Source organism: Budorcas taxicolor, chromosome 10 (assembly GCF_023091745.1).
Source record: "Budorcas taxicolor isolate Tak-1 chromosome 10, Takin1.1, whole genome shotgun sequence".
NCBI classification, from domain to species: domain Eukaryota; kingdom Metazoa; phylum Chordata; class Mammalia; order Artiodactyla; family Bovidae; genus Budorcas; species Budorcas taxicolor.
The window spans coordinates 22,990,323-23,007,333 of NC_068919.1; the positions used below are offsets into that span (position 1 = coordinate 22,990,323).

Here is a 17,011-nt window from a genome sequence, read left to right on the forward strand (position 1 = left end):
TCTTCTTACTGAGACATTTTCACTGTAAGATACTTCACTAAACCCGAAGGGGGGTGTGTCATAAGCTGTTATGAAACTGTTCCTGCTCCTGCAGCCAGTCAGCTCACCCAACAAGTCCTGTTCATGCCCTCACTTTGTGATAGGAAGCCCTGCCCTCCCACCTCAACCAATTCAGAATGGGCTGGAGAGGAGTGAGGAGAGTGGGAAATAGAAAGGTCATTATTTTAGGACTTGAGGGGCATTTCTAGGAACATTGCGAAGAAGGCAGACTCTGATTTGGAATTTGTGGAGGATTTTAGGGAAGCTGCTGCTGCTGCTAAGTCACATCAGTCGTGTCCGACTCTGTGCGACCCCATAGACGGCAGCCCACCAGGCTCCCCCGTCCCTGGGATTCTCCAGGCAAGAACACTGGAGTGGGGTTGCCATAATTTTAGTCTCAGATGGCATGGATGGAGAAAATTCTTGCATAATGATTTTATTATTTCTCAGGAGTTCTTAGGATCCTTTTTTTTTTTTTTGCATCTCCTGTGTACTCCCCTGTGATTCTGAAGGGTGCTCACGAATCAGCACAGTATTCATAGCAGTCTTGGCTGGAACACTTTGCAATATTAAGCAGACTGAACCTACTTAAAGAGTTATATTGTTTTTAGTCTCTAGATGGGCATTGAAATTAGAATTGCAAATTGTTTTATTTTTATTAAAACATATAATTTAAAATTTTTTTAATAAAATTTCAGGTTTAAATACATCATTTTATTTACTTTACTATTTTTTTTTTAATTAGAGGATATTGCTTTACATTGTTGTGTTAGCTTCTGCGATACAACAATGCAAATCAGTCATGGTTATATATACATATATAGACCATCCTTCTTGAGACTTCCTCCCCTTTCCCATCCCAACCCTCTAGTTCCTCACAGAGCACCAGTGTGGGCTCCATCTGTTATATCGCACCTTCTCACTATTTGTTTTACACTAAATACATTTTATGGAGAAGGCAATGGTACCTCACTCCAGTACTCTTGCCTGAAAAATCCCATGGAAGGAGGACCCTGGAAGGCTGCAGTCCATGCGGTCGCTGAAAGTTGGACACGACTGAGTGACTTCACTTTCACTTTTCACGTTCATGCATTGGAGAAGGAACTGGCAACCCACTCCAGTGTTCTTGCCTGGAGAGTCCCAGGGACAGGGGAACCTGGTGGGCTGCTGTCTATGAGGTTGCACAGAGTCAGACACGACTGAAGTAACTTAGCAGCAGCAGCAAATACATTTTAATTGTTGATTATTGTTATTTGTATTCTGCTTTTTACCTCTAGTAGGTTATTTTAAAAGAACTAAGTATTTTTTAAAACATGAAAATCAAGTCTGTGTTTTTCTTGGAGTCTATGAATAATAATGGTTCCCTATTATGGATTTAGAGATAAAAGGGATGGAAAATGAGGACTTGAGGGATGGTACAGGGAGGGAGGAGGGAGGGGGGTTCAGGATGGGGAACACGTGTATACTTGTGGCAGATTCATGTTGATGTGTGGCAAAACCAATACGATATTTATTGTAAAGTAAATAAATAAATTTATATTTTAAAATAAATAAATAAATAAAAACACAAGTCAGGCAAAAAAAAAAAAACAAGAAAATGAGGACTTGTATATTTTCACTGAAGTAAAACTGAAGTGATCTGGGATTAGATGAACAATTCGAGAATGTTGCAAATGTTAACAAAAGGAACTGTGAGAAATAGGGTAGAAAAATAAAAATAATTATTATTATTATTGGGCACACAGTAGATACTAGAGAAACAGAATTAGAAGAAGGAAAAGAGGAGAGGGGCAATCAGAGTGGGTCACTTGGAACTTTGCCACAAAAATGTGTTTAACCTAGAATGCCTGTTATAGGGGACCACTGGATAAACAAAACCTTTTTTTCTTTCATATTCTATGTCTGGACATACAAGAAGAGATAAGGAAGTCCACTAGAGGCAGGAGTAGTTGCACCCCACTTCAGGAAGTCCCTTTAGAGCCAGTGAGGTGGCTGTCAGGTGGGTCACTGACTGGCCTGCAGTTCTTCCTGCAACATTAATGCTAAATCAATGAAACCAGGACAGACCTACTTATAATGAGACAGTGTCTCTATTCAGATTTCAACCAGAATTGTGTTGGTTCTTTAGAGGCAGGCGCATGGAATATAGTGTTAGTGATTCCCTGTGAAGAGCATTCCCAACAGGAGAAGATGGTGAAGAACATGAGACTGTGCAGAAAGGAAGCTAAGAGCTGTATCGTGGAAGATCTCCCCTGAGGAGCAGGAAGGAATGTGCCAGAGTGTGCTAAGTCCTATTACAGAGAAATCTGAGATTCAAAGATCCCTGTTCAAGCAAATTATAGTGACTATCAGGATGAAATGCTTCCTTGACAATGACTGCTCCTGGTGTTAAGCCTGTTCAAATGTGTAGCTCAGCGAGCTGAGAGATACAGAAGCTCATAGGAGTGAAATGGAACTTTTGTTGGAGGTGACATTTCCAGTTTATGCAACATCACCCCTGGAGGACAACTGGAAAGATTCCCATCTTGAAGCTTTTATGCCGTATTTCCTCCCCATTCTCACCAGGGTTGAATCTCTTCCCATTTTAATTTGATGAGTGTTTTCAGGGGTTTGCGTATTAAGTTGTTGTTGTTTAGTCACTAAGTTGTGTCAGACTCTTTGAGGCCCCACAGACTGCAGCATGCCAGGCTTCCCTGTCCTTCACTATCTCCCAGAGTTTGTGCAAATTCATGTTCATTGAGTCAGTGAAGCCATCCAACTATCTCATCCTCTGTCACCATCTTCTCCCGCCCTCCATCTATCCCAGCATCAGGTTCTTTTCCAATGAGTTGGCTCTTCGCATCACATGGCCAAAGTTTATTGGAGCTTCAGCAGCAGTCTTCCGAACAATATTCAGGGTTGATTTCCTTTAGAATTGACGGGTTTTATCTCCATGCTGTCCAAGGACTCTCAAGAGTCTTCTCCAGCATCAAAATGCAAAAGCATCAGTTTTTCAGTGCTCAGAATTTATGGTTAAACTCTCACATCCATACATGACCACTGGAAAAACCATAGCCTTGACTAGATGGACCTTTGTTGTCAAAGGAATGTCTTTTCAATATGCTGTCTAGTGTGGTCATAACTTTCCTTCCAAGGAGTAAGTGTCTTTTAATTTCATGGCTGCAATCACCTTCTGCAGTGATTTTGGAGCCCAAAAAATTAAGTCTGACACTGTTTCCACAGTTTCCCCATCTATTTCCCATGAAGTGATGGGACGAGATGCCATGATCTTCATTTTCTGAATATTGAGCTTTAAGCCAGCTCTTTCACTTTCCTCTTTCACTTTCATCAAGAGGCTTTTTAGTTCCTCTTCACTTTCTGCCATAAAGGTGGTGTCATCTGCATATCTGAGGTTATTGAAATTTCTCCCAGCAATCTTGATTCCAGCTTGTGCTTCTTCCAGCCCAGCGTTTCTCATGATGTACTCTGCATAGAAGTTAAATAAGCAGGGTGACAATATACAGCCATGACGTACTCCTTTTCCTATTTGGAACCAGTCTGTTGTTCCATGTCCAGTTCTAACTGTTGCTTCCTGACCTGCATATAAGTTTCTCAAGAGGCAGGTCAGGTGGTCTGGTATTCCCATCTCTTTCAGAATTGTCCACAGTTTATTGTGATCTACATAGTCAAAGGCTTTGGCATAGTCAGTAAAGCAGAAATAGATGTTTTTCTGGAACTCTCTTGCTTTTCCCATGATCCAGCAGATGTTGGCAATTTGATCTCTGGTTCCTCTGCCTTTTCTAAAACCAGCTTGAACATCAGGAAGTTCACGGTTCACGTATTGCTAAAGCCTGGCTTGGAGAATTTTAAGCATTACTTTACTGTCATGTGAGATGAGTGCAATTGTGCGGTAGTTGGAGTATTCTTTGGCATTGCCTTTCTTTGGAATTGGAATGAAAACTGACCTTTTCCAGTCCTGTGGCCACTGCTGAGTTGTCCAAATTTGCTGGCATATTGAGTGCAGCACATCATCTTTCAGGATTTGAAATAGCTCAACTGGAATTCCATCACCTCCACTAGCTTTGTTCATAGTGATGCTTTCTAAGGCCCACTTGACTTCCCATTCCAGGATGTCTGACTCTAGGTGAGTGGTCACACCATCGTGATTATCTTGGTCTTGAAGATCTTTTTTGTACAGTTCTTCTGTGTATTCTTGCCACCTCTTCTTAATATCTTCTGCTTCTGTTAGGGCCATACCATTTCTGTCCTTTATCGAGCCCATCTTTGCATGAAATGTTCCCTTGATATCTCTAATTTTCTTGAAGAGATCTCTAGTCTTTCCCATTCTGTTGTTTTCCTCTATTTCTTTGCATTGATTGCTGAAGAATGCTTTCTTATCTCTTCTTGCTATTCTTTGGAACTTTAAATCATGCACTTTAAATCATGGGAAAAGAGGCTAGAGATATGACTCAATGATATGGCCAATATACTGGTGGGAGTCAAGGTTAGTGATACAGTACCGTCTAGTTAGTTGAGGGAACTACAGTGACTGAAATGCCTGTTAATCTATGTTTCCACTTCCTCCTGATTACTAAAAACACTGTAGTTCATTGAATTTCCCTTTTCCAATCCACACATGGCTCTTCCTCAACCCTGGCCCCAGAGTAGCAGCAGGCAAGGCTTTGGGGATGGGCTGCAGGGGGCTTAGCGGCACTGTGGAGGCACAGAGGTATGTGGCTGAGTCTTGAGTCCTCTGATATACAGGGAGCTGTAGCCCTCCTTAGTATTCAGAGTGACTCTCACTTGTCCTTGCTCTTTTTCATCCCCACTTACACTCACTACAAACAGGTTCTTGGGGGCTTTTTGCAGGTTTCCATCTGCAGCAATGAAATTAAAAGATGCTTACTCCTTGGAAAGAAATTTATGACCAAACTAGACGGCATATTAAAAAGCAGAGTCATTACTTTGCCAACAAATGTCCATCTAGTCAAGGCTATGGTTTTTTCAGTGGTCATGTATGGATGTGAGAGTTGGACTGTAAAGAAAGCTGAACACCGAAGAATTGATGCTCTTGAACTGTGGTGTTGGAGGAGACACTTGAGAGTCCCTTGGACTGTGAGGAGATCCAACCAGTCCATCCTAAAGGAAATCAGTCCTGGGTATTCATTGGAAGGACTGATGTTGAAGCTGAAACCCCAATACTTTGGCCACCTGATGCAAAGAGCTGACTCATTTGAAAAGACCCTGATGTTGGGAAAGATTGAGGGCAGGAGGAGAAGGGGATAACAGAGGATGAGATGGTTGGATGGCATCACCGACTCGATGGACATGGGTTTGGGTGGACTCCAGGTACTGGTGATAGACAAGGAGGCCTAGCGTGCTGTGGTTCATGGGGTCGCAAAGAGTCGGACACAACTGAGTGACTGAACTGAACTGAATGGAACATCTGTACTAGTGTAAAGCATAGAAAGAGCTGGAAAGGGAACTGCAGGTGAAATTGGGACTCTTTCCTTCCTGAACACAGTGAAGGAGGATGCTGTTTCACAGTCAAGAGGCTGCTCACTGCTGTTCAGAAAGGCAGGTCAGACATAGAAAATAATTTATCTACAGAGTATTCCTCATCTTCACATCCCCAGATATTAGAACCTGGAGGTGCCTGACTGCGTCCCCCACCTTCTTCATCACCTCCCTGACTGCTCAGAATGTCTTCAGCAGCCCCTGGACTTAGATGAAGCCACAGGATCAGCAATGAGGCTAGAAAAGTTCTCCTCTCCATTTATCCTGAGCAAGTATCCTCAACATGGAAAGTTGTACAACCTAGACCTGTGGAACATTCTGCTTCAGGTAATACGATTCTGCATCTGGTTGCCCAGCCAATCAGAGAGGATAATACATACATGTGCTAGAAATACACCATTTCTGCCCTAGAATCAATTTCCTGTGGCTGAAGGAGGGATTAAACACTGCTTTCTTGAGACCTTCACAAACATTAAGGATATCTCTCACGAACTCATAATGCAAAGAGAGCCTAAACCTTTCAGAGCTGGGTTGCCTTCTGATGGGCTGCTATTATTCAACTTGAGAGAGATTGGAATTGCAAATGTGGAAGGAAACACACTTTGGTTAGGAATCTTTTACATAAAATTTCGATAAAATTTATAAACTTTCAAATCCCAATTTATAAATGTGCACAAATGCTATGTGTTAAATTATGTTTGTGCACACCATTCTAATAGAAAAGTTATGCAATAGAGATACTATTTCCAACTTACAAACAAGAAAACTAAAGCTGAAAGAAATCAAGTAACTAACTTGAGATCACACATATGGTAGGTGGCATAGTAAGAATCACAGCACATGTCTATCTGGCTAAGTAGTCTATAGTGTTTGGAATCTGCCACACCACCTACATTTGTGATAGTCAGTAAATGTGACGTGTCAGTGAAAGTATATTCTAGAAATACTGGGAACCTACTTTGTGGTTATTCTTCCTAATAGCACCAAAATGTGCAACATCTGGTGAATGGATAAATGAAATGTAATTCATTTGCCAGTGAATTGCTATCCATCAATAAATATGAGTGAAATACTAATGTATGTTACAAGATAAATAATTTTTTAATTATGTTAAGGAATAATAGCCAGACACAAGAGTACATATTGAATGACTTCATGTATGTGAAATATTCATGAAAGGAACTTATAAAGTTACAAATGTGGTCAGTGGTTGTTGTGGGGCCAAGCGTGGAAATAAATAACAACTATAATTGGGGATGAAGGATTATTTATTAAAAATTATTAAACTGGAAATTCAAAATGGATGAATATTAGGGAATGTCACTTATACCTCAATAGAGTTGCTTAAAAATAAATAAGAATTTTGTTCTGTCTTGTCTGTTACAGTCCAGGAAGAATGTTAGTTTAATTCAACATGCACATATTTATTTAAACAGTGATTTGGGGCCCACAATTTCCCTAGGACCTTTGAAAATTACAAAAGCAACATTATCTGTGAGCTTAATATGTAGTTGGTAAAATAAAATGCATAAAATTTATTAGTACAGGATAAATAAATAAAATTTATTAGTACAGGATAGCATTAATTAAGACTGTTCAGAATCTGAATCTACTTCTTGGACTCTGGTACTGCAGATTGACTGCAAACCTTCTTTCCAGTGAACAACCGAAATAAGCAAAGGAAACAGCATGGCTGCTGTTCAGTCGCTAAGTCGACTGTTTGTGGCCCCAAGCACACTAACGTCCTCTGTCCTCCACTATGCCCCGGAGTTTGCTCATATTCGTGTCCATTGACCCAGTGATGCTGTCTAACCGCCTCGTCTCCTCTCACCTAAGCAGTATGGGGCAGGGGCTAGAAACAGAGCCGTGCCTTCCGCCTGTGTGCTCACTCGCTCAGCCGTGCCCGACTCTTGACCCCATGGACTGTAGCCCGCCAGGCCTCTCTGTCCGTGGGGATTCTGCAAGCAAGAATACTGGGGAGACTTGCCATGCCCTCCTCCAGGGGATCCTCCCAACTCAGAGGTCAAACCCAGGTCTCTCTCATTGCAGGTATATTCATCATTGTTTGTGCCACCAGAGAAGCTCATGAATACTGAAACTTAAGTCATGTTCTGAAAAGAAAAACAGGATTGGAAGGTCTCAACAGCTAACTCCTGACTTACCTTCCTAAGAAAAGAGATGCAGTTATGGTTAATAAAGGAATATCTGAAAAGTCTCATTAATGTCTTCTATTTAGAAGTATAAATGTATGTTTGGGGAGGGGATGCTAGACTAACAGCAGTGTAATGTAGCGTTAGTGGCTCAGTTGTGTCTGACTATTTGCAACCCATTGACTGAAGGCTCTACTGTAAATGGGATTTTCCGGGCAAGAATACCAGAGTGGGTTACCATGCCCTCCTCCATGGATCGAACTCACGTCTAAACCCTGACCCAAGGATTGAACCCACGTCTCTTATGTCTCCTGCATTGGCAGGCCAGTTCTTTACCAACTAGCACCACCTGTGAAGCCCTGACACACAGAAGTCACCACAAATCGATTTCCTTTTTCTTTTCTCCAGATCACAGCAATCAGCCCACTAGAGGAAAGGATTGTGAGGACATGACTACACCATTCAGAAAACTCATTTGCTATGGAGCTTATTTCTGATGAGACTACTAATTCCTTGATAAATTTACCCACACATTGGAGGATCTGTGTCCCAACCAGGAAGTATAGGCCTCCAACAGCAGGAAGCATTCCTTCAACTAATATGGCAGAATCCAGAAATCTAAAGCTATTGTAATTATCTGAAGTAGAGGCCAAGCCAATTGACCACTAGATAAATTAAATAAATCTGCCTGAAGTGGCTTATAAGGTAAAAGTGTTGACAATCTAGATAAACAAATCAAAATGAGTCCAACTTAATCTTTTATTTTAGAGTTTGAGTAGTGTGAACTCTAGAAATACTTTTTTTGCACTACACACACATATATATTAGCTTCCCAGGTGGCTCACTGGTAAAGAATCCACCTGCAAAGCAGGAGACATGAGTTCAATCACTGGGTCAGGGAGATACCATGGAGAAGGAAATGGCAACCCACTCGAGTACTCCTGCCTAGGAAATCCTGTTGATAGCAGACCCTGGCAGGCTACAGTCCACTGGCTCACAAAAAAGTCAGACATGATTTAATGACTAAACAACAACAGTTATTGCTGAACCATTCCAGGGCCCACTTGCTCATGTGGGTTGCAGTGTAGCAAAATGCAGTTTATCACAAGGCACCAAGCAAGTAATCCATGCAGCCAGGACTCAAAATCCTAGAATTCCCAGATGGCTGTGGGGAAAATGTTTTAAAGATAAGATGAGGGAAGGGAGTTATGGGGTTCATAATCAGCTTGTGGACTTTCTTCTGATTCCTTGCTGGTGAGTTAATCAGGAGTCAGCACAATCAACCTTTTGTTTCCAATCAGTCTGAGATCTGGTGCTTCCAGAGTAGCTGAGACAATAAAGCATCCACCTGCTATTCAAGAGCCCCAGGTTTGATCCCTGGAGAAGGAAATGGCAACCCACTCCAGTATTCTTGCCTGGAGAATTCCATGGACAGTGGACCCTGGCAGCTACAGCTCATGAGATCGCAAAGAGTTGGACATGACTGAGCGACGAACATGCACAGTCTGAGGTCTAGTGCTTGTGAGCACATACAGGTAACTTCTTCCACTTGGTAGGGATTTCAGATTCTGCAAAACAGCTCAAAGAACATGGCTCAGAAGGTTACACACAGTCCTTGGGGTGGGGGGTGATCTGAAGGTCCTCGACTTTGTTTAATGGCTAAACTATTGGAGAAGATTCACGAGAGTCCCTTGCACTACAAAGAGATCAAACCAGTCAATCGCAAAAAAAAATCAGTCCTGAACATTCATTGGAAGGACTGATGCTGAAGCTGAAGCTCCTGATATTTTGGCCACCTGATGTGAAGAACTGACTTTTTAGAAAACACTCTGATGCTGGGAAAAATTGAAGGCAGGAAGAGAAGGGGTGACAGAGGATGAGATGGTTGCATGGCATTACCAACTCTATGGACATGAGCTCTGGGGGTTGATGATGGACAGGGAAGCCTGGCATACTGTTGCAGAGTAAGTGTCAGAGTGGAGCCCTCCCTCCATACCCTGCTTAGGGCTGATGCCTTTCCTCATCCCAAGAGTCACTCTCTATCTTAACACAGTTTTGTAATGTCTTTAAAGTGCTTATCACTACCTAAAATTGTCTAATTTTTTTAAAAAACAAAACTGTTTAATTTTTTCTCCTTCTCCTGCAATCTAGGCCTTTTTTTCTTCTTGCTCTTCCGTGTTGCATCCTGCATTCCTGAACAATGCGTAGCACTCACAGGAGACTATTCACCTATCTATCTATAAATAATTGAGCAGGACCTTACGAGGCAGACCACCCCATCTGCCCCTGCAATGTCCTCTCTCTGCCTCTTGTGTGTAGAAAAACTTTAGCTCCTTCCCCAAGTCCCAAAGTATAGATTTAATCAGAGAATTGAGAAAATGCAGAAAGAAAACAATCAAGCAAGACAAAACAATAATCGTTTCAGTTCAGTTCAGTTGCACAGTCGTGTTCAGCCCTTTGAGACCCTATGGACTGCAGCATGCCAGGCTTCCCTGTCCATCATCAACTCCCAGAGCATGGACTTGGGATGAGGAAGAGCATCTCCTCTAAGTAAGGTATGGAGGGAGGGCTCCATTCTGACACTTACTCTGCAATACCAGGCAAGGTATTGAAACTGTCTCATATTCAATTTTATTTCTCTAAGTAGCCAGTATCTTTCTGCTGGGCACCGGGCTCAGCATTGGCATTCATCACTTCATTCATTTCTTATAAGAACCCTGCATGATAAATTCTATCAATAACCATAGTGCAGAGATGAGGAAATTGAAGCATAAAAATTATTGTCACAATCCCAATGTCACACAACTAATGAATGCTATATCTAGAAATACAGCTTAAGCCTTTGGTCTTAAGCACTTTTCTCCACTGTCTTCCTAAAGCAGGGTGGACACAACTTTGAGGGGTTCCAGTAAGAACTGTGAACACACGTGCAAATCACTTAGTGCAACACCTTCTCTGTCATAGGCTCTCAGCGAGCTGTGCTAATGTACAAAACCTTTGAGGCTAGGAAGCCACAGCATGAAATTCCAGAGGAGTCTATCTACAAGATAAAGCTCAATATTTTTCTGAGGATTGTTTAACAGTTTACAGAGGAGATTTCATGTATTATCATAAGTATCAGCAGTCTATCATGTTTCTTACTGTTAATGGGAAATCAGTTCCCATTAACTGATGTTAACTACCTTCAATATAAGGTATTATAATATAACATAGAAGGAGTATACCAACCTGTGTTTGCTACTACTGTTTATTAGTATTTTCATGATTGACTCTTGCTCCCACTTCTCAGGATATTTCTATACTACAAAAAAGGACAGAACAGTAGATGCAATGTGATTTAATAGAGAAAAATCTATCTTGTGCAACATTTCCAAACTTTCTATACCAGGTAGCCTATAACTCTGCAGCCATAATCATCTCTTATGTTGTATTTGTCATTTGGAATCAATCACTTTCACATGTGGCAGGCAAAAGAAAAAACAAACAGCCAGTTTTCCTGAATCCTCTCCCTCTTGATTTCTGCACTGGGAAGTTTACTGACTGGTTCAGCCTTGGCAGCTCCTATTGTGATTAGGCTTCCCCACAATTTAATCCAAGATCACTGGACGGAGCAGGGAAGCCAGAGAAAGCCTCACAAAATGTTTGAGCAGGGCACCAGGTGGCAGTATATTAGCTTTCATTCTTGCTGCATGCAGTGTGCTAGAGTCCGATTCTCAGGAAAGAAAAACAGATTTCGACAAAGGATTCACAAAGGGGTGACATTTGAGTTGAAACATGAAGGGATTAGGAGGTGCATCATGTTCATATTTAGGGGACAGCATCACTGGTTCAGTGGTAAAGAATCCACCTTCCAGTGGACTCAATCCCTGGGTCTAGAAGATCCCATAGAGAAGGAAATGGCTACCCTCTCCAGTATTCTTGCCTGGGAAACCCCATGGACAGAGGATGAGTCAGACATGACTTAGTGACTAAACAACAGCAAAGCATCACAGTCGAGAGGGGAAAAAAGGGGCACAGGTCTTGATAGGGAAACAAGCTTGGAGTGTTTAAGGAATGAAATCTCATTGTAGCCCTTGTTTTTCCCAGAACACTATTATTACATCAGAAACTTACTAAAGCATCTGGCACTGTGCACTAGTTAGTGGATGCTTTCCTCATTTACTGATGCTGGGACAGTTGAATCTATGTTTGGCATTTTCTTTCTTAGTTTCCTTTAGCTTCCATAAACCAGTAATGTCACCACCACTGAGACATCCAACCACCCAGTTCTGGGGCCAAGTGCTTCTCCAGAGTCCAGACCTTGCTCCTAAGCAGCCCTCTAAAATGCGACAAACTGGCTGATAATAAAAGGTAGAAAAGCTTTTCACAATTAGGAAAGATAGGGCTCATTTCCCAAAGTTGTTTTGTTTTGTTTTTTAAAAGGAAACAATAAAGCCTATCTCTTAGGGTTTTGATATTTAAATTAGATAATGAATCTGAAATGCAAACTACAATGCCTCACATTGAGAAAAGCTCAGTAAATATCAACTTTCTTTTTTTCCAGTAAATCCTACCTCTCCTTCAATGTCCAGGTCTGTAATTTGTTACTGTTTGTTCTTTTCTCCACATCGGTTCAATGATCGAAGCTTCTAGAAAATTTACTTAATCACTTAGTTTCCTGGAGACAGTCATTATTTCTCCCTATTTCCTGGAGTCATATTCTCCTAAACACATTGATAAGCTCAGAGTACTGAAAGAACCCAGATGGAACACTGAGATAAGATATTATTTTCATTTCCCTAATTAATAATAATATTAAGGTTGTTATATATCTGAGTTGGATCTCCAAGATTTTGTCATTCTTTATTATCTGTTTTCCTAATGATTTAAAGGAACTTCTAACATATTCTGCATTTGAATCCTTTTTCAGAAATATGCATGGCAAATACAGTTTATCAGTCTGTGCAATGACTTTCAAAACTCTTAGCAGTGATTTATAACAAACACACAATTAAAAAATATGCTTTGACGTTCATAAGATACTAACTTGAATATTTTGGTTGTTTTCTTTAAGCTCTTTAAAAAATATAATTTGGTGGCTTCTATTGCTTCTCATATGAAGTTAGATATCATTTTAATGATGTTTCCCAGAATACAATGGCTTGCAAATGTCTGCCAAAACCAGAGTGGTGGACCTGCAGAATTCCTTATTCAAATTTATGACTTTCCTCATAGCATTGCTCCTGAATAAGAAGATTGCTTTATAGCAGGTGAAGTATAGCAGTGAATGGAAGTGCTTGCTATGAGCAAAGAGGTTATAGGATGGGTAATGGAAGAGGTGGTTATAAATACCTGCTATAACCATGTGGTCATTTGCAGAAATAAGAACAATAACACTTATGAAAATTTGTTTTTCATTTTTATATAAATGTATTTATGTATTATATTAACCAATTTTGGGAGAAGGCAATGGCACCCCACTCCAATACTCTTGCCTGGACAATCCCATGGACGGAGGAGCCTGGTGGGCAATTTTAACTCCCCTCTCCCATTTGCTACATGTGGTAAGAAGATATGCTAATATAAGTCAATCTTATATCTTTTTATATTTCAGTAGTGAAGACACAGGATTCAGTGGAAGAGTGTGGCTTAGCTAGAAGAGAAAGTACCATCACCCACAAATGGATAAATGAACTTGCTGTAATCTTTGAAGGATGTGTTGAGACTGCTTTGGGTTGAGTGAGGACCTACTGCATCATATTAGCAAGAACTGTGGTGTTGGAGAAGATTCTTGAGAGTCCCTTGGACTGCAAGGAGATCAACCCAGCCAATCCTAAAGGAAATCAACCCTGAATATTCATTGAAAGGACTGATGCTAAGGCTGAAACTCCAACACTTTGGCCACTTGATGAGAAGAGCCATGTCATTTGAAAAGACTCTGAAGCTGGGAAAGATTGAAGGCAAAAGGAGAAGAGGGCAGCAGAGGATAAGACAGTTGGATGGTATCACCAAATCAATGGACATGAATTTGAGCAAACTCCAGGAGACAGTGGAAAATAGAGGAGGCCTTGTGCTGCAGTCCATGGGGTCACAAAAAGTCAGCCATGACCTAGTTTCTGAAGAGCAACAACGACATTACCAAGAAGCATAGTTTTGCTATCTTCTTTATTCAAAAGCTGTTAAAAGAGTACAGATGGATGCCAAATGAACAGAGTGTATTGTAGCAGTCTTGAGCTGCCTTAACTGACTGGAAATGTCTTTCCCAGAATGTGCTTCCTGTATTGTTCTGGCTTAGGGTTGGCCACAAAAGAAATGTGTGTGACATTTGGAAGGTCGTTGTAATGAAGCAGCCACAGCGTTTATGCTTTGGGGGTTGGTGCAGGGCTCCAGGGATTATGGCTACTCACACGTGTTGCTGCTGATCTGACATTTCATCTTATTGTTGACACACAACACCTCCACTTCCCGTCAAATCTCCTCATCTTCTCTTTGTCTTGGGCCAAGTATGTATGTAAGTTCAGGTCAGTTCAGTGCAGTCACTCAGTCATGTCCAACTCTTTGCAACCGTATGGACTGCAGCATGCCAGGCTTCCCTGTCCATCACCAATTCCCTGAGTTTACTCAAATTAATGTCCATTGAGTCAGTGATACCATGCAACCATCTCACCCTCTGTCATCCCCTTCTCCTCCTGCCTTCAATCTTTCCCAGCATCAGGGTCTTTTTCAATGAGTCAGTTCTTCACATCAGGTGGCCAAAATATTGGAATTTCAGTTTCAGCATCAGTCCTTCCAATGAATGTTCAGGTCTGATTTCCTTTAGGATGGACTGGTTTGATCTTGCAGTCCAAGGGATTCTCAAGAGTCTTCTCTAACACCGCCCTTCAAAAGCATCAATTCTTTGGCACTCAGCTTTCTTTATAGTGCAAATCTCACCTCCATACATGATTACTGGAAAAACCATAGCTTAGATTAGATGGACCTTTGTTGGCAAAGTAATGTCTCTGCTTTTTAATATGCTATCTAGGTTGGTCATAACTTTTCTTACAAGGAGCAAGTGTCTTTTAATTTCATGACTGTAGTCACCATCTGCAATGATTTTGGAGCCCAAAAAATAAAGTCCATCACTGTTTCCATTGTTTCCCCATCTACTTGCCAAGAAGTGATGGGACCAGAGGCCATGATCTTATTTTTCTGAATGTTGAGTTTTAAGCTAATTTTAAGCATTGTGTCAAATGACACCCACTTCTCCTAAGGTCATCCACTATTGTGAGACTGAAGGAGGTGAGACGTACACAAGTTTTAGTGTGTCTTGTGGGTTCCATTGTTCTCCTGATTCTAATATGTCCTTATGAGTCACAGTTTGTCCACTCTTCAGTCTATTTCCAGCTTTGTTCTACAACGATTATCCTAGCTGATTAACAATGAATTTATTCTCAACACCAGATACAAAGATTACAGCTTTGTATACACTCTTCCATGAAATCTAGCAATTGCCTGAGTTCTAATCTTTATAACTAATTTCTTATTCCCTACCACTGGTGGTTCTGCTTGTCTAATTGCACCTTAAGTGACATAAGTCTAGGAAGAAAGGATTCAGGAAATTATTTCCATGATGATTCCAGATAACTAGACCCAGGTGTGTGATATGAGTGTATTTTAGTGAAATAGTCACTTAACATTATTACGGAGCTAGTTTATAACTTTAGGCAAGGTTACGCATGTTCTGTATGATTGATTTAAATTCAAAAATTCAAGAGGAGAATGTATTAGTAGAAAGTTATTCTGGACACCTGAATCCAAATGTCATAGAAGAAGCTTTCATTTAAAATTAATTCCTCTGATCCAGATCACAGATGAAGCAACCACAGGACTATCATTTCTTGTCTGAGGTCTGCAGGTGTCCATTTCAGCTGGGGTCCTGCAGCAGGGGGGCTCTCTCTTATTAAGCTCTGGGGTTTTTGTTCAGCTTTTCCTATTAATTCAAACACTGTGTGTACCCAGAGAGCACAGAAATACTTTGCAGAATGTTCCAGTTTTAAGAATGAAATAGTGAGGCTGATGGATTTACGTGCTTTCTGGAAGTTTACAGAGTAGCGGCCATCCCTTTCATTCCTGTCTTCTGAATACTGATGAATGAGGTAAGTCATCTCTCCACTGGGAAGCTGCTGGTACCAAAAAATCCAGTAGTCATGCACATTCCTGCTTATTTCATACTGACAGTTAAGGGTGACTATCTTCCCCACTTGACTGATTATGACTGTCTGGTTTTGAGTAACATTCTGGGCCACACCAGATCCTGTGGAAAAAATCAGAAAACAGAGCTGAAATAGTGAACAAAATACTGTAGAAATTAGGCAAATTTTGACCCAAATATTTACAAACTAAACTTAAATCATAAGATGCCTGCTTTACCCCAATGCTCCTTTCCTCCCCAAGTCCCTGTGAAGCACCTCGTGCCTGTGTGCAGTCCTTTCACCCTGAACACGCACACCCATGTTTGGAAGCATCCTTACCAGAGAAGATGAAGGCCAGGAACACCCAGAGCAGATGGGAGAGCGGCATGAGGCATGGATTTCCCTGCTCAAATGTGATTAAGTCTGCCTCAAGCTGAGAGTCTGGTGTCTGTAAGTGCCTGGCAGCACAGATACATAGCACCTGGGTTCCTGTGTGACTCCCCCAAACAGGAAGTAGGGTGTCATGTTCATCGACCATATGGTCTGTGTACAGATAAAGTCTGGCTCACCACACACCTTTACTTTGTGTACTTTTCTTTCCCTGGTCATTAAGTTTGGCAGATCCTGAAAAAAGGCATGAAGAAAGAATTAATATCAAAGGTTTAAACTGAGGGAAACTGAAGATTAAACAAGTTGACATACATTGATTCAGTAAAATAATTTTGCCATGCTGTTTAAGATATAATTTAGTATAGCCTATGAAACATTCTTGTAATCTACAGATTGGTCATTAATTTAGCCTATGCTTACTTTTCTCCATCCAGAATCTAGTGACTATTTTAAAGCATTCACAGATCTTAGGCTTTCTGGGTGAAAAGTAATTAATGTATCTCTGCCCCCCCCCTTTTTTTTATACTGAGTTGCAGGGCTCTACTTAGGTTTTTCAATCAACAAAACTACTTCAACATGAAATGATTTTTAACAATCAGTCCATCTGAAAGTCAGAGGCTATTCAGTGGTTTATATTTAAATGACATTATATCAGGAATAAAATATTATTCTTTTGAAATCTGATATTGAGTTTTATGTATTAGACTTTGAAGGGGATCAGGATGTTCAATCCTGTTGCCTCTAAATGTAGAATTGTACTTATTAGACCACGTGTCCTAGAAT

At 40.9% G+C, this 17,011-nt stretch overlaps 1 gene segment (V, D, J or C); it reads right to left on the reverse strand.

Annotated features, from left to right (window-relative positions):
• Positions 1-15,511: 15,511 nt before the first annotated feature.
• Positions 15,512-16,226, reverse strand: LOC128054675 (T cell receptor delta variable 1-like). The segment is given in 2 exon segments: positions 15,512-15,960; positions 16,178-16,226. Coding segments are annotated over 2 exon segments (498 nt in total).
• Positions 16,227-17,011: the final 785 nt, after the last annotated feature.